The 27,069-nt window shown below is 40.7% G+C and overlaps 1 protein-coding gene across 3 annotated transcripts in view; it reads right to left on the bottom strand.

The window, feature by feature from the left end:
* LOC117503606 (kelch-like protein 29) overlaps positions 1 to 27,069 on the bottom strand; it is a 301,998-nt gene that overhangs the window by 85,591 nt on the left and 189,338 nt on the right. For all 3 annotated transcript variants that reach the window (XM_034162864.1, XM_034162863.1, XM_034162865.1), the window contains 3 exons: positions 14,572 to 14,652; positions 12,963 to 13,101; positions 4,626 to 4,822 (listed from right to left, as the gene is read on the bottom strand). In XM_034162864.1, the coding sequence (XP_034018755.1) occupies positions 4,626 to 4,822; positions 12,963 to 13,101; positions 14,572 to 14,652 (417 nt within the window). The remainder of the gene's footprint in view (positions 1 to 4,625; positions 4,823 to 12,962; positions 13,102 to 14,571; positions 14,653 to 27,069) is intronic.

Below are 27,069 nucleotides of genomic sequence, written 5' to 3'. Positions count from 1 at the left end.
CGGCCTGATTAAACAGTAACGATGAAAAAACAGCCAACGCCAGCTCGTTAATCGCCCGAAGCAAACAAAATTCAATTCACTTAACATCTGCTAAACCCAAGGCCGAATAAAAGCCAGTTTCACTCTGTGTCAAAGTGGCTGAAGCCTAATGGGGGGGGGGGGGGGGGGGGGGGTGCTAGCACCATTTACACTTGGTATTTAAAGTGTCTCAAATCCCAAGATTATAATACAATTACAATTACACAACAGACCTGCTCGTGCACGTGCACGCCCAACTACAACTGTAGCTTTTAATAATGAAAGTCATTAACCGATATGGGGGAACATTCCTGAACAGTCCAGCAGGTGCCACTGTTCCTCAATTGATGTTTTTTTTTTCCATGTGCATTCCAGAACAATGTTCGAAACAGGTTTCAAAGGTTTCAAAACTCAAAGCAGTGTTTTTGAGTCAACCATTATTAATTTGAGGCACATACGAAGAGCTGTGGTATTATTTCCAGCTGCATGTTCAATCTATTCTTGAATTTTGGTTTTACTTTCCTGCTCTCTTGTATATTTCAGCCCGTCTTCCTTTTCATGCAGACTCAGAAACAATGTTCCAAACACAGATGTTTTGAAGGTTTTTGTTGCATGTTGCGGTCTATAAATGAACGGCAATTGCTAGTTTAAGTCATTATTTCACGTTAATGTGGAGGGTGGCGTGCACGAGCACACAACGTGCACAACAATTGAGCACATGGCGGACAAACTGTAAGCAAAATTGCAGCACAGCAGTTTGTCATATTGTCCAGCAGGTGGTAGACATCTATGGGATATTACATAAGCAAAAGAGTTCAGCCTCACTGTGTGCGGGTTACTTGTAATTTTATTATTTTTGAGTTATTGTCTGGGGTATGTTTCTGTTTGAGTCTGAAGCAGAACAAGAACTGTATAAGTCCAGAAACAGCTCCGGGGCCAAGGTGGGTCAGGTGGCTGGGATGGACAAACCCACTCTCACATTTTTACAATCGTAGTCTTATATTGTAACTAGCGCAGGGAATATGTGTCTCCAGTGACCAAGCTGAAACACAATCTCTCTGTCCAGTTCATGTCACACCTCTTCCAGTTTGCCCCCCCCAAAAAACCAACAGAGACAACACTTAGCCGTCAATAAAGCTGCTGTTTCTTTCTTGATTTTCTACACAGGGGAAGCAGCTGTCTTCAACAACTGCGCTGAAAACGTAAACAGCAGTGAAAGCTGATTTATGCAGCTGCTTTTATTTCAACTGTGGTCAATGCCGCTGCTGTCCAGAGGACAAGCTGGATGCGAAAATGTAGTCGAGACTAGTGAGAGAGTACGGTGACCTTTAAAAACCAACGTGTGCACCGTCAAGAATTTGAGATTATTTGCTGAACACTGGTTGGTGCAGAGAAGAGACACGCCCCTGTGCTCAGCCACACATCTGGATAAAGAACCACTTGATGCCGCCCACATAGTTGTGGTATGGAAATGCATTTACATTTACACTGCTTCTCAATGCGGTTACACTCCATCACTGACCACCTCTTGGACAATCAGACACACATTTACAAACATACTTTCATGTGGTCAAACGCCATCCAATTGCAGTGCAATCAAACGCTGTTTGAGGACAAGATACGGCCGTGCACGCTCATGTGACAGCTCAGTGGGTGTGTGCGTGCAAATCAAACGGCAACCTCCAGTGCTGAAAAATGGAGTCAATGTGCAAGTGCCAAAACTTGCAGTTCCTTGATCGGCTACTTGAGGCGAGCTCCAAAACGGAGTCTCTTTCCATAGATGTCCATGTTAAACTGCTCAAATTTACAGCAGAAATAAAGTTTACAGACTGGTACAAAAATTTATTTTGGTGTACTGATTATTTTAAGCTATTTTAAGCCATGAAATTATAAATACTTAAGGGTTGGGCGGTTTGAGTGATAGTTTGTGTGGCAATGGGGACAGGAACCTGCTAGCAGATGCTCCTAGCTGCCATGGATGCTAGTGTTTGCCCTTTCTATACATTTTATAACAAATATTTTAGGTAATAAGGCTTGCTATGCGGTTAACTTTACGAATGTACAAGCCTGTGCTCCAGTGTTCAAATGAAATTTTGGTATTATTTAATTTGTATATTTGCACCATTAGCACTAATTAGCAGGTATCAATAGCTTGTTGATCTTAGCCCTGCTAATGTTGCCATTATGCATTGGGGGTGTGGTCAGGCTTCATTCATCCTGCCCAGGTCATGCTGGTCTTACCCATGCTCCACCTTTTTACCTATTTATGGGCTGACTGGGAGTAAGGCGGAGTCAGAAAGTCATGCTATTGGAACATGTTCTTCAGAAAACCTATGGGTGATGTCATAGAGGGTTTGCCCAGTATATACACAGCCTACCATGCAAACGTGGATACACACGTTTTGAAATACACAAAAGTTTCAGTTAACCAATTTTTTCCCCCCATCAGTTTATTTTTCATCAGTGCCAGATAGCCCGTCTTTTGGGTCACTGCGCTGTATGAAATCCTCAGCGGCTGAGACAAAATGAGAATATTAAAAACAAACGGAACTCAAGCCTGCACGCCTCAGTAGTGACACAAAGGTGAAGCAGTAATATAATGTAGTCGCTGGCGTTCAGACACTGAAAATCACGATTCCTCACAAAGGAGGGCGAACGCAAAAGGATTACTCTTTATTTGCTGAAGTTCTCTGAATAAACGTCAAAGTGGCATAAGTAGGTCAAGGAGATGGTCAACATTTGTTCCAAACTTCAATAATATCTGACATGGTATCAATTTCTCTTTGCCCAAGGACAGAGGCGCGTGCCTGTGTTTTCCCCTTTCTAATACACTGAAATGTCATGAATCTTGTCACCGAGAAATGGATTGACGTCTCACTGCCAGTCAAGTCTACAGATGGTTTCTCCTTTTTTTTTTTTGCCCAAATAGAGAAAAACAAATCAATAACAAGGCCGTCGTTTCTTTGTACTTTCGTTTCCTGCCTCTGACCTTTTTAACCAACGTGCACTTCCCTGTGTTACACACGCTCAAAACAATTTATTAAATGGAATGCAAAACCTGACATTTGCAGCTTTTTGGCTGCCTGACCCAGTAAAATCTGGAACATGCCGTTTGCTTTTTATGTGACCCCTTGGGCTCCTGAACGCCCTCCTCCCTCCGCTCCACTTTTCTTACCTCGTCCAACCATTGACGTGTTTTACCCTTTTTTTTTTTCGATTCAATCACGGTTCAGGCCCAAAGGATTTGACATTTAAGTCACAATTGTTCCCTGACCTTTTTTTTTTTTTTTTTGTAAGTGTGGCCCAGCACTCCGTCCTACCTCACCGGGACGCCATCAGAGGCACCACGCCAAAGTCTAACAAATAATTCTTGTATGGCGGCAAGGTTTGGAAACATGACAAAAAGGAGCACAACGTGCCAACGTCTGAGAGAAGACTTGTGTCACGCTCTGTAAAGATGTGAACAGTGAGGAATAGAGGTGCAACAGGTCACAAACCCAGGGTTGGATCACTGTTCTTTTTGTCAGAGATTTTTATTTTGTTTTTTTCCCATTTTATTTATATAGCGCCAAATCACAACAAACAGTTGCCCCAAGGCGCTTTATATTGTAAGGCAAGGCCATACAATAACTACGTAAAACCCCAACGGTCAAAACGACCCCCTGTGAGCAAGCACTTGGCTACAGTGGGAAGGATTTGATTAGCAAAATAAATTTAAAAATTAAGAAATAAAGTGGGTGACAAATATAATGTTGCTTTAAAAAATTTTTATATAATGATCACAAAAGTTTTGTCTATGTGCTGAACGAAAACAAGGTGTCCAAGATTTCTGCAATATTTTTAAATAAGCCGGTGGCCAAGTGGTTAATGCGCTTGGTTTCAGTGCAGACGGTTCCGGGTTCTAATCCCACCCCTGCCACATTTCTCCATGTAATGTGGAGTTGCGTCAGGAAGGGCATCCAGCGTAAAACCTATGCCAATTCAACATGCAGATCCACCTTGGATTTGCTGTGGCGACCCCGAGTACAAACAAGGGAGCAGCCGAAGGGTATTACTACTATCTTCTGACTCAGTATTAAAACACTAGGTTTAACTCGCTGCACTTAATCACACTGCTGGAGCACACCACTCGGCAGAAGTTGGGAAAAGTCGCCTTTTTGCAGAGCTCAGTGGAATCCCACCCATGCTTGGCTCAAGACGAGACACAGGAAAGGCCCCGAGCATAAACTCAGTCATCAGTGCCTGATCTTTCAGAGTGATTTAGTGTCTTTGGACCCCGACATGTGTCGCGCCTGCACCAGACTGCCTCAGCACAGGCCATCTACTTTTAACATGCTCCGTCCAAGCCGGTTTGATCCCACTGCAACGCTGCATCGAGATGGACGAAATTATTACTTTAAAAACAAGTCACCATGCAACAAATCTGCATTTCACACTATTATTGTTGATGACTCCAGTGAGGCAAGCCATATGGATCACAGATCAACTATGAAGGCATGGCAGCAAAGCGAAAGCGCGCCTATGCAGACCCAGACCCAGAGAGAAATACCTGGGACAACGTGCACCCAACTACATAAACAGGAACCAGTACCGTGTGAAGGTCCTACCTAGAAAGGAGACGCAGACTTTACAGAAGGTATTGAACTGGAACTTGTTGGCGGCCTCCAGCATCGTCTTGGCGTTGGCCGAGTCTATGACCAGTGATCCCGTGTAGACGAACTCCAGCAGCAGCTCCAACACATCAGCGCTGATGTTGCTCATGTTCAGCTCCAGCATCTCGCTGTTGTTCTTCTCCCCTGATGACCTGATCAACCAATCATGGGAGAGAGAGACGTATTACACATGGTGAAAGGAAAAATAATAATAATCTGCACACAAATGGCAAAACACACAACCTGGGCCAGTAGGTGAATGGGGAGAAAATAATTAGACAATAACAAAACGAAAAGGGACAAAAGTAACTTTGGATGGTGTCTACTTTCTATGGCAGCAGATTATGCAGCAATACGGCTGCATTTGAAACAAAACCAACTCCCTGAATAGAGTAGGCAGAAAAACAACAACAAAAAAATCATTACGTTGTTTCTTTCTAGGGCAAAAAGAAAACCATCAAACAGGCGTGTTTCTCATGTATGCATGGCATCAGAGGTGGGTATGCATACATGGCAGGGTACATGGGAGCTACGAAACAGCAGAATGGTGAAAGGAAAGTGACGGCTTAGTATGTGCACGACTCCAGGATCGCGCGCATTTGCTGCTCCTGAGGTTAGTCCACAGACGCAGGCGCGCTGGATATCAAAGGAGACCGCCAACTCAGACTGGCACGGCGTAAGCGGTGCCAGGGAGCGCGTGTATGAGTGAATTAAATGGAATATGATATCCCATCGTAATGCACAGCCTGCAACTTCACCGGGATCAAATGTCCGAGATTAGTTTGCATGCAAGATCCCCCTCTGGGAGGTATGAGAGAGTTAAATAACACCTCACCACCCATGTTTAATACCCCGAGTGAAACAATAATCCACTCAAGGGCAAAATAAATGGATTGAAAGCCCCCGCTGTTATGTCGTTCTCCCTGCGGCTAATATGGACATCAGCAATATTAAAAGTAGACGACATTAAGATGGATGGCGGCTGCTTGCTACTGTCACTCACTGCTGCACAAACTTTCCCCCGTTTGTGCGTATTTGCATGTCTTTTCCCTTTTCTGCTGAAGCCAGTTTGTTGGATTAGAAATCATGGTAAACAGCATTTAGTGAGACACAGAGAGCCAAACAAACAAGATGAGACAAGTACAAAGAATGGTTAAGAGTCGAATGCGGCGGGGCAGTGGGAGAGGAGGAGGAGACGGGTGGCTGTGCGAGACGGTCCTTCCACAGGGAGCCAGCAGCCATCCTTCTGAAGGAGGGGGTTAAGTTGTTCCATGACTGTGCCCACCCCCAGAATAAATCCAACAACACATCTAAGCACCGCTGCCATAACCATCAGTAGCCTGTTGTGTATGAACTGAGATATTAGTCGTCATTTAAAGTGCATTTCAGGAGGCGAGAAGGACATCCAAAGAAATAATAATAATAGTAGACCGGCATTTGTCTCTGGATGGACATTGGCTGGAAAAACCGAGGCGGTTACTCTTTGGTCCTGCAAAGCAAAAAGCCAGATAGTGTTATTATTACCCCTTTTTTCCACGCACAAAACCCTGCAGTGGGGGCAGGTAGTATTTAAGCAGAAAGAAAGGGGGGCGGGGTGTGCTGTTCAGGGTTTAAGCGATGAAGGGAGGTGCGTGGAAAGGAAGGGAGGGGGGGTGGTGGTGGTTGAGAAGTTAAAAATAAAAGAAGAGCATGCTCATCAACCTGGTCAATTAGTGCTAGAGGAAGCGGCTGGAGTGGCAGTTTGTTTTGTCTGAGCACTTACGTTATGGAAATGACTTCACGGAGCTTGGAAAAGAGGTGGATATTTATGCCGCGTCTGATTACAGACTTGAATTTAAATGGTGAAAGAGGGAAACGGGGAGGGGAGAGAGAGAGAGGGAGAGAGACAGGAGGGGGAGGGACGAGAACACTCAGGCAAGGAAATGTTTGTGAAAAATGCACCACTTATTCAACAGGAAGTCTTAAAAATCAGCAGACGTTGTCAAAAACAGCGGTGAGCAAAGGCAGAGAAAGACCAGCCACACACGCACGCACGCACGCACACACGGATCCTAATCATCCTTCAACCTAAAAAAAAAAAAAAAAATAGCCCGTTTTACAGCAAAAAGATTTAGCTCCTTCTTATGAAACCATTTATTGTGAGGAAGTACATATTCTGACACCAGCTACGACAGACGCCTGCGTGTTGTTTGGGCTAAAAGTAGCGCGCGTTTACACCTTCCGTCACATCATTAATCAGGAATAAGCCATAAAAGATAATGTGGACACTTTATCAGGGATGCGTTTGCTGTGCAGCAGCATCGGGTTCCATCTCACCCTGGAACACGCCCGGCATCCTCCAAAGGACTAAAAAGGAACTGCAAGCGGGTGGAGGGTTAAAAACACCAACATGTGGACACATGCACTCGACTCTGATGTACACGTTAAATATCAGAGGTAGTAAAATGTTTTTAAATGATTTTAAGTAGGTCAAATAATGTCAAGAGCATGAATAATCGTTTTTGATTCGGTTATGGAAATAGTTAAACTGTGATTGTGTTGTGTGAACCAGCGGATATTTGCACTGCTTGCACATTTGTTTAAGTCTAAACAAGCATTAATTATACATAGCCACAGATTTGTTGAGTGTAAATCTGTAAAAAAAAAAACAAAAAAAAAAAACTTTGATTTCTGAAGTTTTTCCACACAGGGGTGGCGGCCAAGTGGTCAGTGCACTTGGTTTCAGTGTGGAAGGTTCCCAGTTCAAACCCCACCCCTGCCACATTTCTCCATGCAACGTGGAGTTGGTGTCAGGAAGGGCTACCGGCATAAAACGTCTGCCAAATCATTATGCAAATCCACCTTGGACCTGCTGTGGAGACCTCGAGTGAAAACAAGGGAGCAGCCGAAGGGACTTACTTTTTATGAAGTTTTTCCGTGCAGATTTTAACTTTGAAGCAGCACATTTGAAGGTGAAAATAACTCAGTTTAAATTCTTGCTCAGCTCAGATCATTATTAAAGGGGTCATATAGTGCAAAACCGGTAATCCAGTGATACAATACAGTCACCAATATTAATTTTAGGTCATATTGCCTACTACTAGGGGAGCTACGACCACTACCTTTGCACCCCCCCAGGACTAAACCAAACCAACTTTTTTAGGTTCCTTAGATGAACCCAAAACACAATCAGGATGTTCCCAAAAATAAAAACTGGCCTCAAGCCAGTTATCCAAGATGGCGTCCAAGATGGAGATAAGGTTCTATTGGCAGCCATTTTGGACACAATTTTGAATCTTACACCCATGAATGAATTTAGTTTAGGCACAAATGAGTTTGCTGTGACCTGCAATGGTCTTCCCATTGAATCTCTGTAATATTTAAGTTGTTTATATGTTGTTTAAAAGGTGTTGTAGTGAAAAACCCTATTTTGGTGACCATCTTGGACGCCATCTTGTATAACTGGCTTGAGGCCAAAGGTACTGGTCGTAGCTCCCCTAGTATACCAATTGAAAATATATTTATCTTGAGTAGCAAATCTTGTGTCCCCCTCCTTTTTTTCTTTCTTTAATGTGAAAACTGTAATAAAAGTCTGAGGTTGTTGCAGGAGAAAATGTTACAGTGTTGGTGGGGTGTTTGAATAAAGCACCTTTGTGTTACTGCAAAGCACGAAGTTTCACAGTTAATCAGAAGCAGGCTGATAAGTGCAATCTGATGGGAGCATTACGGTGTCCTCCCCTCGGGCTGCACGGTGCACTCAGACCTCAGCTGCAGCGCTGCAACAGGGTCGGCGATGTAATGGGCTTTAACAGCTCTCTGCCCGTCTCTTAGTCATAACACTCCCCGACTCATAGCTGTGTAGCAAACCACGGATCCAAACAAAGGGAATAATAATAATAATAAAAAAAACAGGGAAATAAATTAGATGAAAGCGTGTTTCAGGACTGCTCCACTTCAGAGCTTTTATTTTTTACATTACTGTAGAGAAAAAGGTGCAAAGTTCAAATTAAATGTCTCCAGAGCTGCTTTGATGACATCTCCATGCACTCTGAGCTGTTAAAAGGTTGGGTCACTGGCTTTGAGGAAAATTTTCAGCTATTAACATGAACAACAGGGAGCTCAAGTTTAGACAGTATCTGCCATAAATGGAATTTCCCCAATTTAATTTTTTTCTTAATTACTTCACCTTTTCCATGCTGCAACTTTTCACCTAATTGCCAATTACTGGATTTTTCTATGGTATAAGTCACAACTATCAAAAGACGCCTCTTGAAGAGGAAAGAAAATACAGAAGTTGCACCTTTTTTCTCTATTATCAGCTCATTAATTTGGTATTTTGCACATTATGGGAGTATATCTTTAGTTAGTGGTGTCTATTGCTTTTTTACTGGGAGTGATGTGCACACTGGAGATGTCCGTGTTTTTTCTCTGACGAAAATCAATCTGCCTGGATGTCACAAGAACCGTGTCCTTGGATCTTGAGTGCACGCACAAACAACGGCATGCGAGCAAAAAAACAAAAAAAACAAACAAAAAAACCCATGCTTACATCAAATATGCTAATTAGCAGTATATGTAGGTACTGCAGTGTATAGCTGCTGAATGAGCTGGGGGAGGGGAGGAGGGACAGCACACGTGGCGTACAAGTTTTCTGTCCCTTGGTCAGTGTGGAAAGTCACCGGTTGTGTGGCGCATCAGCATAATTCCAGCCGCACAGGAAAAGTGACCTGAGTGTCGCATGAGAGGCTGTAACTCAGTGACGGACGGGCCTTTGGCTCGCTCTCCATCTTCCCACTGACAGAGTTTGTGACACTGCTGCGCCTGGCTACAACACGTCTTAGAACAACGACTAAAACGTCTTCTGTGCAGGTCCTGTGTCTTCATCTATGTCTTATCCTTCTCTTGTCAACCTGGCGTTTGCCTTTTTTCTTATAAAGTGCTGATTGTCATTACATTTTTGACATATGCATCATCAATTCACTGCTGATATGTTATGTTGATGATATGTTGCACTTTGCGTCACTGCCATTTTCCAACAGACACGGTTGTCCTTTTTGCACTCAGTGGCCACATTCTTTAAATAGTGTGCACTTGTGCTTGTTTGTGCACCCATGGGTGTGTTGGTCTTAAAATGAGAGAGAGATGTTCAGGCTCAACGTTGGTACACTGCTACTGTGATTACTCCATAGACCAAAGAAATCCTGGTCTCCAGTGGAGCACTGTGTATTTCTGGCATTTATACACTCCAAAACCGAATGGAAAATCATAAAATAAAATTAAACATGACTTCACTGCAGACAGTAGACGGTGACCTCTGAGTTGGCCTTGAACCTTGACATGCCCAGTGTTGCGAGAGGACAGCCCACTGAGTTGAGCCATCATGTCTGATTGAAAGCGCTCTTTGCGTGATAAAGATACTGCCTCAAATAGTGGCAGATGGCCTTATTTCACCTTCAAACTTGTCATGATCTGCATTACGTATGGTTGGTCCACTAAGTTTGATTTAAATTGCTTTTTGAAGATACTGCTGAAAGACATACAAAACTTCCTTCACTGCTTCACCTCAGGGATCTTTGGTGGCAGCTCTCTGCTCCAGTCTGGTGCAGATCTCTTAAGTCACCAGAAAACCTCTCATTTCCATTAGCCTTCTGATTAACAGTGCACCCGTTGTTGGCACATCGTGACTCTTAAAGGGGGTAAAACATCACAATCTGAAATGTGTGAGTCATGTTAAGACCAAAACACTCCCGTGATAAATTCAATAAGTAAATACAACCACACTGCACTCTGTACTTTTCTTTGCACTCAGATTATGCATCTTCTAAATTGCAAAATAGAGTTGGACGTGCCCCAAATGCTACCCGCATGTTACAGACAGTCAAGTGCGACCAATCATAACTTTGTTATATTACAGCAAATATACCTACAAGTCCCCCCCAAAAAATCTCAAGTCAACGGAGAAAACATCTGCTTAATACGTTTAGAAAAAGCGACGGGGCCTTTAAGTGTTTTTACTATTAATGAACTCATTAATGAGAGTTTGCTCTGTTAAACTGTCACGTAAAGTCAGACACTCGAGGCGGCAGCACACATGAAGAAGAGCCTGATGATATTCAGCCCGCTCCTCTGAGAGCGCTCGTACGCCTTTCAGGGCCGCTTTCTTTATGCATAAGCTACGTCCTGGATAAGAGGACTAGACGTGACAATCTGACAGACAGGCTGACCAGCAGGAGGTCTTCAGTTCTCGCCGGAGCCACTTGAGTTTCAAGAAGTGTCTACACCATTCTCAAGGTCGCACTACTTTTCTAAAAATAAATTCACAGCACGCGTACGAGCGCAGTCGTCATGTGTCTTCTAGTGTTCTGCAGGTTTTGCATGCCATCCACATTCAGGACGAACAAGCGTATCACTGGTGAGGAGGCTGCGGCGACTGATAACCGGCTCGTCGCTCTCTGCGGACGCCACGTGGCTGTGGGGCAAAGTAGCCTGACAAAGCCTTTCATGTGACTGTGCAACTCAGCTCATCTTTGTCTGCTCGCCACTACTTCACCGGCTGTGCAAGGAAGGGTGCGCGTGCACACACAAACACGCCACCGCAGCAAAACAACTTTGGGTCCGGACGACTCTCAGTCAAGACGAAAACACCTGCAAGGGTTTGGAGTAAGGATTAGGGCATTAGGAAATTCATCCTCCAGGAACACAAGGGAGACGAACGTAAACACACTCGCATGTGTGAACACACCCAGTCACACTAAAAGATCACGTTCGCTCCATTTACGTACGTAAATATATCAGTGCGTTTCAAAGTGTAGATGTCGCTGCTCACATACTTCCACACATTCTGTATGTTGGCAGGGATGTTAAGCAATACATCCACTAGAGGGCAGTGAAAAAAAAAACTATTGTACCTGCAGTAATGGGAAACATCCTCCATTTGGAGATAATGCTCCATTTCAAGAACCTTGAATATAGGCTGCTGTGGGACACCAAAGACAATCAACCTGTTGCTTATATCAGTATATATATATATATATATATATATATATATATAGCTTAGAGTTGTGTCTCGCTTAAACATTAGCTACGCTAAATGATTTAAAGCTTCAGTGTGTAGGATTTAAGAGTGTTATTTCACAGCAATGGAATATATAATTACCTGCAACAATGAATTGTCAAGTTCTTGTAGGCATAGAATGAGACTTCCATATCTACATGGAAACAGGCCTGCTCATGGAGGCTGCCATGATACAGAAGCCCAAGAGGGACATAATTCCTCTGCTTTGCACATTCTGCAATGTGGCTCAAAGACTGAAGGCAAAACAGAAGATGAGTCAGTGGTCGCTCCCCTACACACTGTCTAGTAGTTGTTAGCGCAGGCTAACAAGTTTGTGAACCCTCATTTTTAAGAAATTTAGCATTTATCTATGGCTCATCACAGAAAAAGGAACGTAAGCATGAATTGCCTTTGCCAAAGAAGCGAAAACATGAAGGGGAACAAAATCATGACAGTAATAACATAATGCAATTTGCAACCTCACCACTAGATGGCACTAAATCCTACACACTGTAGCTTTAATGACGAGTATAAATGAGTCAAAAGTGACAAAAGCTAACACAGTGTGCAGACAGGCAACCACAGAAATGTAAAAAACAAACAACAACAACAAAATGACAGATGAAGGGCAGAATACAAGAGGAACACTGAGATCCACATCAAATGAATGTTCGTGTGAGGTAGTATGAAGCTGTAAAGATGCCATTTCAGTAATCTGTCTCAGATGTGCTTTTGTTTATCACTCTTTACTGTCTTATTATACAAACCAAGATTCATTTGCATATGAAAAGGGCATGAATTCAGGAAAAAAAATCAACAGGAGAAATATAGGGGTGAAACAATCTATCTCTGCCCAGAGAAGACAAGTGAGGTTTTGGCAAATTACCACCCAGTGTGTAGAAGGTATGAGTTTAGTTTTTGGGCCTTTGGTGAGTTTTAAAACATCCCCAGTCATGGAACATTTTCACTGCTTATTAAAATGGAAATATGGTTAAATCGTCCTACATGGGTGGGAGGAGGAAAGGTAATGACGAGGGTTGACCTTTTACTCCAGTTTCAAATACATTCATTTGAACGGGAAGAGGAAGGAATGGCTGCTGGCCCTGTGATAGGAACCAAAGTCTTCACACACCTGTAAAAGAGTGAGAGAGGGGGGGGAAAGGGAAGAAGAAGAAGAAGAAAAAAAAAGGCAACACAAATGCGCCCTATGAAAAGAACAGAGCGGATCAACGGCCGGTGGGAGGGGAGTGAAGGCAAACCTTTTCACCAGGTCCTTGAAATACAAGCTGCAGGAAGCTAGAACATTTTGGTGGACTTCAAACTCTTTGCCTTCAACAATAATTTTCAGGTCTGTAAACTCTTTCGCTCTGCGCTGTTGGTTCAACTCCTTCAACATCTCTGTAGAAGAAGAAAAAGAAACAGACAGTTCCACATTTTGGTTTAGTATTCGCTCTTTTTCTTTTACATAGTACATGCGCGTGCATCAACAGCATGGCAACAAGATACAGAACAAACGGCGGAAAACCTGCAGACCACAACGTTGAAGACCGGCAATAAGAAAAATAAAACAACATGTGACTGAGAAGAAATTATGTACATAGTTAAACACATCAGCAAATGCAAATATGAAAAAAAAAGAAGCAAATATTAGCTCATACTTGACCGGGGAGTAGTTATGCTACTAGGTAATGTAGAACTGAGCATTTACAATTCGCGCATATACGCAGTAGTGGGCACAGTTCCGTTAACTGCTAATTAACTGAGTTAACTTTTTCCTGAGTGGGTAAGCTTCTCAGATGACTTTTGAAAAACCATTAGCAGCACAATTAGGGTGCTTTAAATTTAGGTTCACTAACTTTTTTTTTAAGGTTTAACAGTCAAAAATGTTTGTAAAATCTAAAATCATACACTGGTTGCTTTTCGACCTACGGTCACATTAGCTGCAAGCAACAGAGGTAACGCAACAAATTGATATCCATATTCAATCAGAGCTGCAACGGTCGTTCTGCCACCATTTTGGGGGGGTGTTGCAAAATACACCACGAGTATATCATGGAAATACTGATCGATGCTATACAGCGACTGCCAATCTGAGTGAATAGGCAGCGTGACATCAGCTGGTTGTTTGCTAGGACAGAATAATCCAAGATGGAAGAAACCACTATTTCTGTGTAAATCCAATTATATCTTGTAAAAGTTAGTGAACACATCCATCCATCCATCCATTTTCTTCCACTTTATCCGGAGTCGGGTCGCGGGGGCAGCAGCTCAAGCAAAGCCGCCCAGACCTCCCGATCCACACACACCTCCCCCAGCTCCTCCGGGGGAACCCCAAGGCGTTCCCAAGCCCCGGGGAAGACCCAGGACATGCTGGAAGGATTAGTGAACACAAACACTTCTAAATCTAAAAATACTTTTTTGTAACAAGATAATACCTTTGAAATGATTTACGAGACCTCTTATGGAGATGTTAGCATTCATGTCCTGGAAAGCCCATTTGATTTGTAGCTAATGTAACCACAGGATTAAGAAACGGGGGACATTTTATAGCTAAATATTCCAATTTCAGACTACATTTATCAGTATTATTTATGTTTGCACACCAGTTATTTTTTTATCTGTATGGACAGTTACACCAGAGTCCCAGCAGCTAGCTGTGCGTCCTGCAGTGCTAGCCTGTTAGCTCCTCCCCCAGTTGAGCCAAGTTTAGTAATCATAATGCAGCAATTATGTCTGCTTTTCTGCATACATTCAGCTGTTTCATTTTGCTGACCCAAGATCTTGGATTCATGAAACAAATACAGCATCTGCAATGAAGGCTTGTGTGGGTGTTTATTTTGCAATAGCCAGTATTAGCATTAGCCTCACCTTTGCTTCCATGTTCTGCGCCTCCTAAATCACTTTCCAAGCAGACTGTAAACAATGAGGGCCCTGGTCGTCTTACTGGTTCTGAAACAATATTAATCGCCATATTTCTTGTTAAACACAAACTATTAAACTGATATTCAACAATGAATGCTGGCTGCATGATATGCTAACGCTCACACCGTGCTAAAATCCGAGTGTTTGAACACGGATCTAATCCTCCACATCACTAAATTCATATCACTGAGTTAGCGGTTATTAGCAGCTTAATTTAGTTTGTTTAGTGGCTTATCCTAAGCACTATCGCCGTTAAAGTTTCAGTTAGCAAATTAGCAATTATGAAAGCTAAACTTTCAGTTAGCTGTGCCCACCACTGCATATACGGCATCAAAAACTGGAAAGGTTATGAGAAGAGACACGTGTTTAACTGTGTTTGACTTGTGGAAGTTTACACTGCAGCGTGAGGACGTCACTGAAGAGAAAAGAAAGAGATTAAGAGCCGTCTAAACAAGATGTGGGCTGAAAACAGAGACACCATCAATGCATTATTCATACTGAAATCAAATTCTTTGGCTTCTTGCTAGCGCCCTACTCCGCGTGGCATTGACCTTCAAATGTCGCTCAATGAGAAAACAACTGCTTTTTCCCAAATCCCAACTCCCGCTTCAGTCTTAGAAAAACACTCCCGCCCTGCCCCTTGTTTCCACTCTGCAAGGAAAGAAAAATAAGGAAAAGAAAACAGGGACAAACACAATCTTACAAAACATGCTTGGAGCAAGCAAGTGCTATTGAAAGCCCCGGCGCGCAGTTTGTTGTAAAATGTGGTGTAGCAGCGTCGTGTTGAGCCTGGCTTTACTGTAGCGGTGGGTTGGAGGTGCTTGTTTCTCAGCGCCTTAATGAGGCACCATGAGGGGATGCTGAGAGTGAAAAATCAGCAGGAGACAAGCAACTTCTACAGCCTCAGGAGGGGGAAAACCAACAACGTAGTTCTGTTAATCTCCAATCGAGAGTGCCACCAACAGTGAACACTAACAGATTCAAATAGTGCACTAAATGCACAATAATGTGGACCATTGTGGTTACAGAGGAAGAAACTGGCTTCCATTAACAGAGCGTTTACAGCGACTGCAGGCTGCAAACCACAAATCACATCCTACGTTGCATTAACATCTGCAGCAACAACAACAATAATAATAATAATAATAATAATAACTGCACATACTTCTTCCTGGTTGGAGATAAGTCATTGCATCTGTACACGACAACAATGGAACTGAAATTAAATAATCCAGATGTGCTTGGTGTTGTAGTCTATGAGCCTAATTTTGACCTAAGGGGATGAAGCAACACTTGGACCTTCACAAAATGTATGCTGGCCATTATAGCGTGGGTGCACACAGGGGTCAGCATTTAAAAATGCTCCAACTATACTGAAACATACATCACATTATTTGTCTAATCATAAAGAATACACAAAGGTACAGTTTGGACGATCTATGACTAAATGTTATGGAGTTATGGGGTAAAAACACACACCAATTTCAGTTTGCACTGGGGCAAAAGTTAAATTTGCTTTAATTTTTGTACAAAGTGACGCAAATTATTGGCGAAGCTAACACGGATTTAAAAAGGAATAGTTTGCACCATCTGTTATGCTTAGTTACCAAGTTATAGGGTAACATATTACAGAATCCAATGGAAACTAACCTTGTTTGAACATTACTTTGGAGACTAAGTATTCAAATTAAGTATTGACCCCTGTGTAATCCCACATTGACCCCTACCTTGCTATAGCTGCCACCCTAGAATGGCCAGCATACATTTTTGTGTCGGCCATGGTATAGTGAAGCTGGATTGCAAGTGTTGGTGAGTCCCCATAAATGGTACCAAAACCCTGCTTGGCCCATGGAGTAGTATAGACGTTCAGCTTGGTTATGCCATAAATGATAAATGGTTGTTATTCCTAAATGGTTAATGCTATATTTTTATTAAATCCCTTAAATTAAAGCTAACAGTCTACACTTCAAGAACAGCTTGATCATCTAATCTCAACTCCACTGTGGTGGCGTACAGAAGAATCAGTACAAAAATGGTACATTGTCTAAGTACTTACTGACCTCACTGTCAAACATGGCCACAGCCACTGTTCCCGTGTGACTTTCAAGCATAACATTGGGTTCAGAAAGGCACCAAAGGGTGCTTGGGCACTGATTGTTATCAAAAACTTATTTTCCTGGACACTACTGTCACAATTACACCTCAAACTCGACAAAGCAAGCAGTGGCGGAGCCGAGCCAGGTGTGCATGTCGGCCTGAATGCACTGCCTCGTCGCTTACCGTGGGGAACTGATCAGACATGCGATTGTATTGGCAACACACAGAGCTGAAATAAAGAAGATTTTTGTTATCATCCCTGAAAGAGGTCCGGCGTTGGAGCCAGAATCAAAGTTGGGATTGAATTAACCTGGAATGACACTCGTACCTCTATTTGGCTGGAACATCCACTCATTTAGCCGCTTCCCATTCTCCTGACTGACACTGAAAGCTCAGCTCTGAATTAATTTGGTAGCTGGAATTATACAGTATAAAAGGCACATGACAAATAAGGCTCAATTGTGAAGCGCGCGGAGGTAAAAGCCTTTTCTCTCGGCGGCACATCCTTCAGAGTTATCAAGGAGAATTAATAGAAAGAAAACGCACGGGTTATTAAACAAACTGAATACCAAATGATTAGTAGATGCAGTTTTTTTTTTGACAATATCTATTGTGTACTTTGAGTGTATGCACAGCGATGGCGGCAACGTGAGCCTCGCACATGCCCACGCCAACTCAGGGGCGTGCTTTTGCCTCATCTTTCATCCATCTCCCTCCACATTACCCTCCGCCGCTGCTTGTCAGTTGGCCAACTATCTGATTACTGTGTGGGCATCGACTGTGAAGAGTGAATACACAGTAGTTTTGAGTTTGCAATAGTGAATCTCCAGCGACCGATATGGCTCTCACCTCCAATCAGCCACACCGCATACCATCCATTTGCCCAGAGAATAGAGAAAGTGAGAAGAAGTCCGACTGTCAGCAAACAAAGCCCACCTCCCTCAGAGCTGTGCAGACACACCTGAATGCCTGATGGAAAAGCTAATTATGGCTACTTAGCGGTGGATCTGTATGCACACCCTCAGAACAACTCATCACCAGTGGGAACCATGAAACTGCTCACGACGTCCCCATTCTCAGCTTTGGCGTGGAGCATGGCGAGGCGGAGGCATGCTCAATGGCACCATGGCGGTTTTGAGAGTCCAAACGTCTCAATACTCTTTAAAGAAACTCTTCTGCTTGTGGGCTGTCAAGTTCTGCAGAGGGGTAAAATGCAACGAGCCTTGTTTTTTTTGTGGGAAATGCTCAGAAGTGCTCATAGGAGAAGACTGTACAACGGTTTCAGAGGGTATCGCCGATTGTTTCCTCAGCCATAACGCTCAACACCGGCTCCTTATAATTGGTTGACACAGAGCAACGGGGTTAAAAAAAACAAAAACCTTGCCAGTTCTGCTGTTCAGCCTAGTAACTCCACGCTCTGGCCAGAACATCCCAGTACGCCACGGCCAATGTGGTCCACGGGCACGGTTTCCAGTAGCCTATCAGTGTGTGCTGTGTGTCTGCCCTAAAAGGTGTTGTAAGCTACTCGGTGAGTTGTGATAGGCTGTTACACAAGGGCAACGTAACACACAATTGGGTGCCAAACCTGAAGCCATTTTAGGCAACTACGTCTTTTTTTTTTTTTTTAAACACGCATTGGTGAAGAACCTCCATTTTGTGTACCAAAAACATCTGGCTTCATCAACGTGTGCCAATAAAATGTATCAAATTAATTCTGTTATGAAATGGCTCCACTTTTGTATCAGTTTTCATCAAAAAGATGAAAATCAGCGAGAATATTTCCTGTAAAGTTCCAGAAATATAAATATGATAAACATGGCAACAATTCATTAAAAAATCCATGAAGGAACAATACTTTCCTCTCGCACTGCAAATAAATTGTGTACTCCTACTGCAAAAGTAAAGAGATGATCTCAACATTTTATGTACCGCTACTCAATGAAATTGCATGTTGAAAACTATCCATGTGGAAGACCACGAAGTCTTCATTTTGACCCTTTTTTGTTCTTCTTCAAAGATCCAACAACCAATTTACTGCAAACAATCCTGACTTAATTAACCCAGCAGTGACCATGCGTAACAATCAATAAATCAATGTACAACTCTGCCATTTATTTATTTATTTAGTCAAGCTTATTGTAGAATACACAGTACCCGTAATCTTCGTTAAAGAAAGCAGGGAATAACAACTTTTCTCACATAACGCTTCTTGTAGTACTATTATTATTTTAATTAAAGTGGTGCGTGGCAAATTTTTTCCTTGTTTCACACAAATCAAATCCATCATGAAATGTATTTTATTTTTTGTTACTAAAATACAAGCAGTTCATTATTGTGTGCAATTGATTCCAGATTTTTTTTTTTGGGGGGGGGGGGGGGGGGGGGCGAAATATTACAAAAAAAATTTATGACTTAATTTTATTTTACTTATTAGTTTCTAATTACATAAGCTGTATATGAATTAAATTAGGTAGTATTATGTATTAAGGTAATCTCAAATTACTACTTTAATGTGCATGTTATTTTTAATTGAAAAGCAACATCACTTAAAGTGATTTTGTTTTTAGTTACATTTTTTTTTTAAACTACATTGATGACCCAACCATTTTGTCAGTCTATAAATAATAAATTCTGTCCTATGTCTGTTTTTCTCAGTTTTATTTTTATTTATTTATTTTTTTTTTATAATGAATAGGGATAAAATTGATGCTCCATTCAAAGAACTTTGGCAAATTTAAATAACGAAAGAATGTTTTTTTATTTAAAACCAGCACAAATGGCACCAGTGCAGGACTGGAACAGATTGGACCCAGTGAGCCTGATCGGAATTAGTATTTTTTTTTTTTTTTTTTTAAAGCCTTTTGATAAGCAGACATCAGAAACTTTCATTTCAGAAATAAACTTCCAAGAGAATAGCAGCTGCAGGTAAAGAGTATGTTCACAATGAATACACATGAAAGAATTTCTTGTTCAAGTGAAAAGCTTTCACAGTAACAGGCACGTTGTCCTCCACAGAAAAGACAACATGAAAGCCAACACGAGACACAATAACAACCACAGGCACCATCGTATAAAATGATGCACTTATGATAAACTAGAAAATGGTTCAACATCTTTGTCAAAGAATTCAATACATTATATGCTGCATTTTTATTTTTTTAAAAGAAAAGTTCATTTCCTATGCTGATTTTAAACAGCAACTGTTCCACATATTAAATGCAACCCCACTTGACACTGGCTGTCTAAGAAAATTTCATTCTGTAAGTTGTTGTACAAACTCCCTCAAATTCGATTTTAAGCACCAACAAAAAAGCTAAAAATCACCTCTAAGGACAAGAGGTATGACTGCAAATGTGTTCATGAATGACAAACGTGTTTAATTCTCTACTTTTATGCTGATAATGTAATTTAAAATTCAAGTCATAAATGACCTTGGTCCAATTATTTTAAAGATGAAATACTTGTTCATACAGCACAGAATTTGGAAATGTTCATGTTTTTATAAGAGCAGATGTTCAGCACAGAGAGTTAAATAAATAAACAAACAAATAAAGGATGATTTATTCTGTGTTCTGAAGAGAACAATATCTGAAGCCTTGAAAACATCCTGAAATGAAAAACTATTTCCATTACTGTTGAATACATAGAATAAATGCAAGTGTTAAGAAAAAAAAAAAAACATAAAATCACATATTTTGCAAATATGCCTGAAAAATACTTCTATAATGTGTAATAAAAGAAGATCATGAGGTAACGTTACAGGAGACTAAAAACCTAAAGTGTAATTAATCCAAATAAAATCTTGTAAGTTTAGTATTAAATATGTTAATCCTTAGACAGTATCAGATTATCTTCATCACATAAAAATTTTAGGCCATAACTCGACCCATGTTGTCAATAAACAAACATTTGTTTTCTATGTATCAACTGCTTCCTATATATATAGTCAAATGTTTTGACATTCAACTGAAAGTGTGTCCCAACTTATGACTGGTACTGTACATATCCCCAACATAAAAATACCATATCTCTATCCTGATGCCTTATACAAATACTGCATCACCTAATAAAATACAAATAAAAATCTGTATTTTGACAGATGAGTAAATGGAAGAAGATGCGAGTTTTGTAGATCTTGTGGGTAATCGTAAAATCACTGATGACAAATTTAAATCCAATTTTCAATAAATCCAGTTATGTCAACCAGTGTCACAAACGTTTGTTGTTTAAATGGGAAACATAATATATATACAATTAATTGTAACATGTCCCAATTTGATTTTGTTATTTTAATAAGCTTTGTTAGTGTAATCTGCATAACTATATTAAATATAGTGTTTCGTATCCAGTGATCGATCTCAATTTTTTAACCATATCCTGCAACATTTAAAGAAAACTATTTTTATGTGTATTTGCATGTCTGACCATACCTGGGTCAATCAGTACTATAAAGTCTGAGGTTAAGTTATGTACTTAAATGCCCCCACAGAACCTTCAACACTTGATTTCAAAAATTTCTGTCAACATAATTTTTTTTAGATATTTTTTCTTTTAACCAAGTTCTGTAACACAAAAGAACATTCTCATCCAATTACTCAATGATTTATATCATGCTGCCAGCTGGAGAAAGCTTTCAAAGTGTTCTTTTATTTCTTTCTTAAAAAAAAAAACAAAAACAAAAAAACAACAACATCAGCTAAGCTCAGTTTATGTCAAAAAGCCATGATGACTAAATGTCAGCCTTTAGAAGCTGTAAAATGTCATGAACACTACCAGGCCACTTATCTGGATGCCATCTTCTCAACAACCATTCAGAGAAAACCCATTAGATCTCACGTACGTCAGTCTAAGGTATGTATCAGTTTGATTGTGTTCAAAAATGTACCTCTAACAATCAGCACCGCGCTCATCGCCGCAGTTCATCTCACCAGATTGTCTCTCATCGTGGTAAATCAGCATTTGCAAGACATCAGAAACCCTTGTTAGTTCTCGAATCTCGACTGTAGCTGTTCCCAATTGCAGTCGGAGAGAGCGCGGTGGCACCACATGGCCTCGGAGAATAGTCCGTGATGAGGACGCTTTATTTTTCCCCAGCTCGAATCTGCTGAGCTGAGCTGCTCGGCTGTCAAAAAGCATGGACTGAACCGGGCGGGGGGGACACTATGACAGAGAAAAGGAATAAGTAAGCCAAGAGCGCGGCTCTGTGCCTCTCAAAGACACGGCCGAGGCCTTTGTTGTCTTCTCCGATAGGACCTTGGGTGGCGAAAAGTACAGTGCTGGAGCTCTGCACATACTTCCTGCACTCACTGAAACAAACAAACGTACAGAAGAGGACAAACACAGACAGCCATGAATACCCAAAGGCCTGCCACGCAACGCACTTTTGTACCTCGTGTTTGTCTAGAGTGAGAAACACCAGGTCCCAAAAGGGTTTAAACAAGACCTCAATACCATCGCTTCTATTCAGGAGCTCCAGCTTCAGGTCAAAGATGGAGAGAAAATACAGGAAAGTTTTAAAATCTGTGTGTGCAGATAGTGAAGGGTTCAGCCACTGCATGTGTGTCGTACAATCATTTACATCCAGGATGTTTACAATTAATTAGGATGTTTATCACTACAGCATCAGACTCTCCTGGGGTTCACCAGTGTACTAACAAGACAATCCTTTGAGGAACACTGTTTGTTATGTCATAAGGGTAAAAGAGGAAGAGATAAACACAAAAAACAGACAAGAACCAGATTAGGATGTGCCTGAAAATTAAACACTCTCTTCCTTGAATGGAGAAACATCTTTCCACAAAATCTTGTTAAACTCCAGCTTCTACGTTTGCTCGCGTCATCATAGTAACAAGACAGTAAAAATTCACACAGTTCTTCACTTTCAAGAAAGAGTATTTTCCACAGTTGTATCAAAGCATGAGTCGCACCTTTTTTCTCTACATGGAACTCACTTTTTTGACACAGCGTTTCCCTGGGGGCGACTTTATAAAGAGATGGAAACTCAGTGTAGCACATGTGCACACCACAGTCTGCGCTGCTGCTTAACCTAAGAATGGTTAAATTCCAAAAATAAGCAAAAACGAAGAAATAACTGTGAGATGGACAACACACTGGATGTTATTTGATACCGTTTGGACAAAAATCATTAGATGGACATGGATTGCCAGCCCACAGAGTTGGAAATACTAGAACAGAAACATCAGTCCATTTAATTTTGTAATCAGCTTTTTAATGAGGGATTTTTGTTCTTTTATTATTAGAGTTCATTTTGTTTCATGCCTTGATTCCTATATAATGTTATTTTTATTATAATTATTACTGTTATTAATAAACATGATTTTCAGCCCATAAGTCACAGGGCCTCACATACTAGCAATAAATAAATAAAAACATGACTTGTTCTCCGGAAAATGCTGTTATCTCCAACAGAAGTTTCATATCACTTCATCTGTCTGAAAAGTACTTGGAAATAGGGAGTTTGTTGTTGGTGAGCAACAAGTAAGCTCTTGTTAGTGGCTGCCAGTCGTAAAGTCTACGGAAGGAGCTTTCTGGAAATATGAACTTGATGCCAACTATGCCACAAAACCAACCTCAAATGTGTGACATTGTAAGCTATTTTGTTAAAGAGTCTCTCTGCTGTAAGATGTACTGTTGGTACTTTTCTGGTGAAAGGTCAGAGCAGGAGGACGGTTTTTCTTTGCACTGTATCTGACTGCAGCACAGGAGTTGGATTACCAACCTGACACCGGGGTGCACTTCCATGTGTGTGGTTCAGGCTACCTGTCTGTGTGCTTGGACAAAAACACTTCATCTGCAATGTCCCAGTCCACCCAGCTCTAAATGGCACCTTGGCTGGTGAAGTAACCTGTGATGGACTGGCATCCCATCTAGCAGGAGTCGAAGACGCTCACCTGAATTATACTATGACAACTGAATAGAACTGCCGCACCACATGGGCCCCAGGACTCACTTATTCTTGGTCTTACTTAACTGTGAATGAAACGAGTAGTCCATGATCACAAATGTCCTGAAAATGAGGAAAGATCAGCAGGAGAAAAAAACAGATCAAAATAAAGATATGATTTAAAAAGCAAAACGTGCAGAAAAGGACGATGTTGACCAAGAAGAGGAATATGGTCGAGTGTGCTTTGCAGTGATATTATTCTTGATTTTCTATGCAGACGCATTCCCCTACAAAACCACACTCATCATTCTGAAATGATTCATTCTTTCAAAATAAAGCCATTTAAGCTATTTACTGAAAAATCCTGCTTTTTTCCCCCCATTATATACAGGTATAGATATAACTGAAAGAAAATTATCACTGTATCACTGTAAATTATCACAATATCTTGCAAATCTGATTATTATTGATTAATCTGTCAATTATTTTTTTTCTATTAATCAATTGGTTATTTGGCCCATAAAATGTCACAAAAAGATGAAATGTATCACTCAATGTTTCCCAAAGGCCAAAATTACATCCTCAAATGGAATATAGAAACTAGTAAAGAAAACAAAAAACTGTTCATATTTAATTAATAAGATGAAATCTGACATATTGAACAAAGACAAATCAAATTATTGTTAAAACAGATGCCAATTAATTTCATAGTTGATTAATCCAATAATCCCATAACCTTCACCTTCCTCTATCAATTTGTGCCAGTACTGCTACAACATTGCAACTTTAATATAATGCATCCCTTTATAATGTCTGTCTATTGTGTATCAATATACTGACCCCACTTAGGTGTGATGCACTTGTAAGAACTAGAGCGCCAAGGCCCCTGTGGGTTACCCGCTCAATTAAAGCCCAAGGCAAAATGGCCATCTTCAACATTAAAATGGCCACCATTTCCAAACGAACAAATCTATGACTACAATTTTTTGAAGTGAAACATGTCAATGACCCATATTACGCCCTTGACAAAATAGAAAAAAAAAGTTATCAGACAGTTTTTGAGAAAATTGCCTTTAAGTGGTCAAAATGGATATTTTGGGCATAAAATGGCCGCCATTACCAAACAAACGAATCTACAAATATGATTTTTAGAGGGAAACAACGTCAATGACGCATATTATGCCCTTGCCAAATTAGAAAAAATTAGACAGTTTTTGAGATCTCGCAATAAACGGATGATGCCAATGACTACGACGGGCACCGTGCCACAACATAGAGTTAATGGCCTATCGTTTGATAATCCAAACAAAAAAAGAACAATTATGCAATTAAGTGAAACAAAAATACTATTTTACTTATTGTGTCATACTACCATGCATATAAACACTTTAAAATCTGCAGTAATTCACTCATTTATTTGGATTTTTTTAAAATTATTTAACATTTATGAACATACCAGCAATTAAGTAACTTCGGATGCAGTTAAATCAGATACCTGTGTCAACATTTACATGTAAATTATTGTGGTGAAATTTACATCCACAGCAGTCAAAGGTTTCCATTCCCATAGTTAATCCTGTCAAATAATAAGCTTGAAAGTAGAGTGCAGAGTAAAAAATTAAAGTATGAGCATCAATCTTACTTTTCCTCTTTCTAGACAACATGAAGCGGCCTAACTTACAACAGATGCACAGTATGAATAATGTGCCGGCGGAATAACCGGGACATGACTTTTGTTCCAAATAAATCAAAGGACATTTAGAGTTTAGTCCATGTGAAAGTGTTAAAAACAAAATCAAGGCGCGATGACTATTCTCACTTCCAAATTGAAGAGAGAATAATCAACGCACTCCAAAAAAGGAACATTTTTCATATTCAAAAAATAAATAAATAAAACTAAATAATTAAACTGAGGCGTGCAGACATTTCAAAGGGTGTACAAGTGCCTGTCGTGTGGTCAGGCCACGTGACAGCTCATACAAGTAGACTTCAAAGGGTGGAAAAAAGGGTTCTGAAAAGCAGAATAAAAAGCATAAGTGTTATTACGTGGACTCCATAATAACCCAATGACACATCATCATAGGCATATTCAGAGTTGGGTTCCTTGAAGCCTGTTTTTGTTTCTCATGTGTGGGAGGTCCCTTTATAGTTTTTTGACACATCATTACCGATGCAGCAAGTCCTCTTTGGTTCTGTTTTAACCTGCCTGAAATGTGACAGCCAACATGGCGTCAACCTACTAATGTATGAAAACCTGACCAACAACATTAACACAGCATGCATTTCTTTTTTTTAAATCCAACCATCAAATATCACGAAAGACGACGCCCATTCCATTATTTTGGAAAACGCAAATGGAAACCTTTTTAAAATAAAGCCCATTTGCAAAAATAGCTTCATGTTAATTTATTGCGCTCCACCTGTTTTGCATTTCAAACCGACTACTCAAGTTCACTCAGTATCGTGCACCATTTCCAGTGTCCAAGCATTACTTCTTCATCATCTCTCCATTAGAGGCAGACAGCACAGAAGGCACACCAGTATGAACCTGTCCTAGAGTATGGATGTTCAGCAATGTGATGGCCCTTGAAATTTTTACATTTTTTAAACTAGAACAGCGCCCGTAGGAAGTACGTAGAACAGTGGGAGCCTTGTTGACAATCTTTGTAGAAGCTGGTGTGTAAGAACATTCCACCTTGTGATAATAAAGCAAGAAGCATTTGTATGTCTGTCTGCCTGTCGCATATCTGTCAGACTATTTGTGTATTATTTATTTCTTAAATTAATTTTTTCCCGTCTCTCCCCTCTGAACGCGTTAGAGATAGGCATCTGTTTAAGGCAGAGAGTGACTCATCTTTGTCGAAGCTGGAGAGTGAGAATGTTCCATCTTGTACCAATAATGATGATGATGAGGACTTTAAAATAATGGTTTTGAAAATGAATCTCAAGAGTTTTCATAATAAAATGATGCACATCATCGTGTGCAAGCCCTGTCCGAAAGCTGAGGCCGATCAGACAAACGGTAAAAAGCGTAAAAATTTCTTGCTTTATAGACAGATATTACATGCAATTTGGTGCAATTTATCAGCTGAATTAGCTGAAGCAAACTCAGTGAGTGAAAGATATAAAATATTTTGTGATCATTTCATAGAGGGTTTTGTGCTAAAGCAAACAAACATGACCACAACGCCGCGTAATCCTGTGGAATAAGTTGTATGAATGTTGCTGTGGCGTAAGCTTCTTCCTCCTTTCTGCTCTCAAACAGACACACACCTGAAATTGAATGTAAAATTGGAAAAAGAAAAAAAAAAATAGAACCGATCCATCAGTTAAAGCACCCTTCAACGAACCATTATTTTGCAACTATGCAGGGATATTCTTCTGACAGCTACGGCCGCGCACTTACACTTTTTTTAGATTTATTGCAGTTTTGCACAATAAAA

The sequence above is a fragment of the Thalassophryne amazonica genome, chromosome 21, assembly GCF_902500255.1.
Source record: "Thalassophryne amazonica chromosome 21, fThaAma1.1, whole genome shotgun sequence".
NCBI lineage: Eukaryota > Metazoa > Chordata > Actinopteri > Batrachoidiformes > Batrachoididae > Thalassophryne > Thalassophryne amazonica.
Note: the sequence above shows the minus strand (reverse complement) of the source record. Positions and strands in the feature narration are given on the sequence as shown.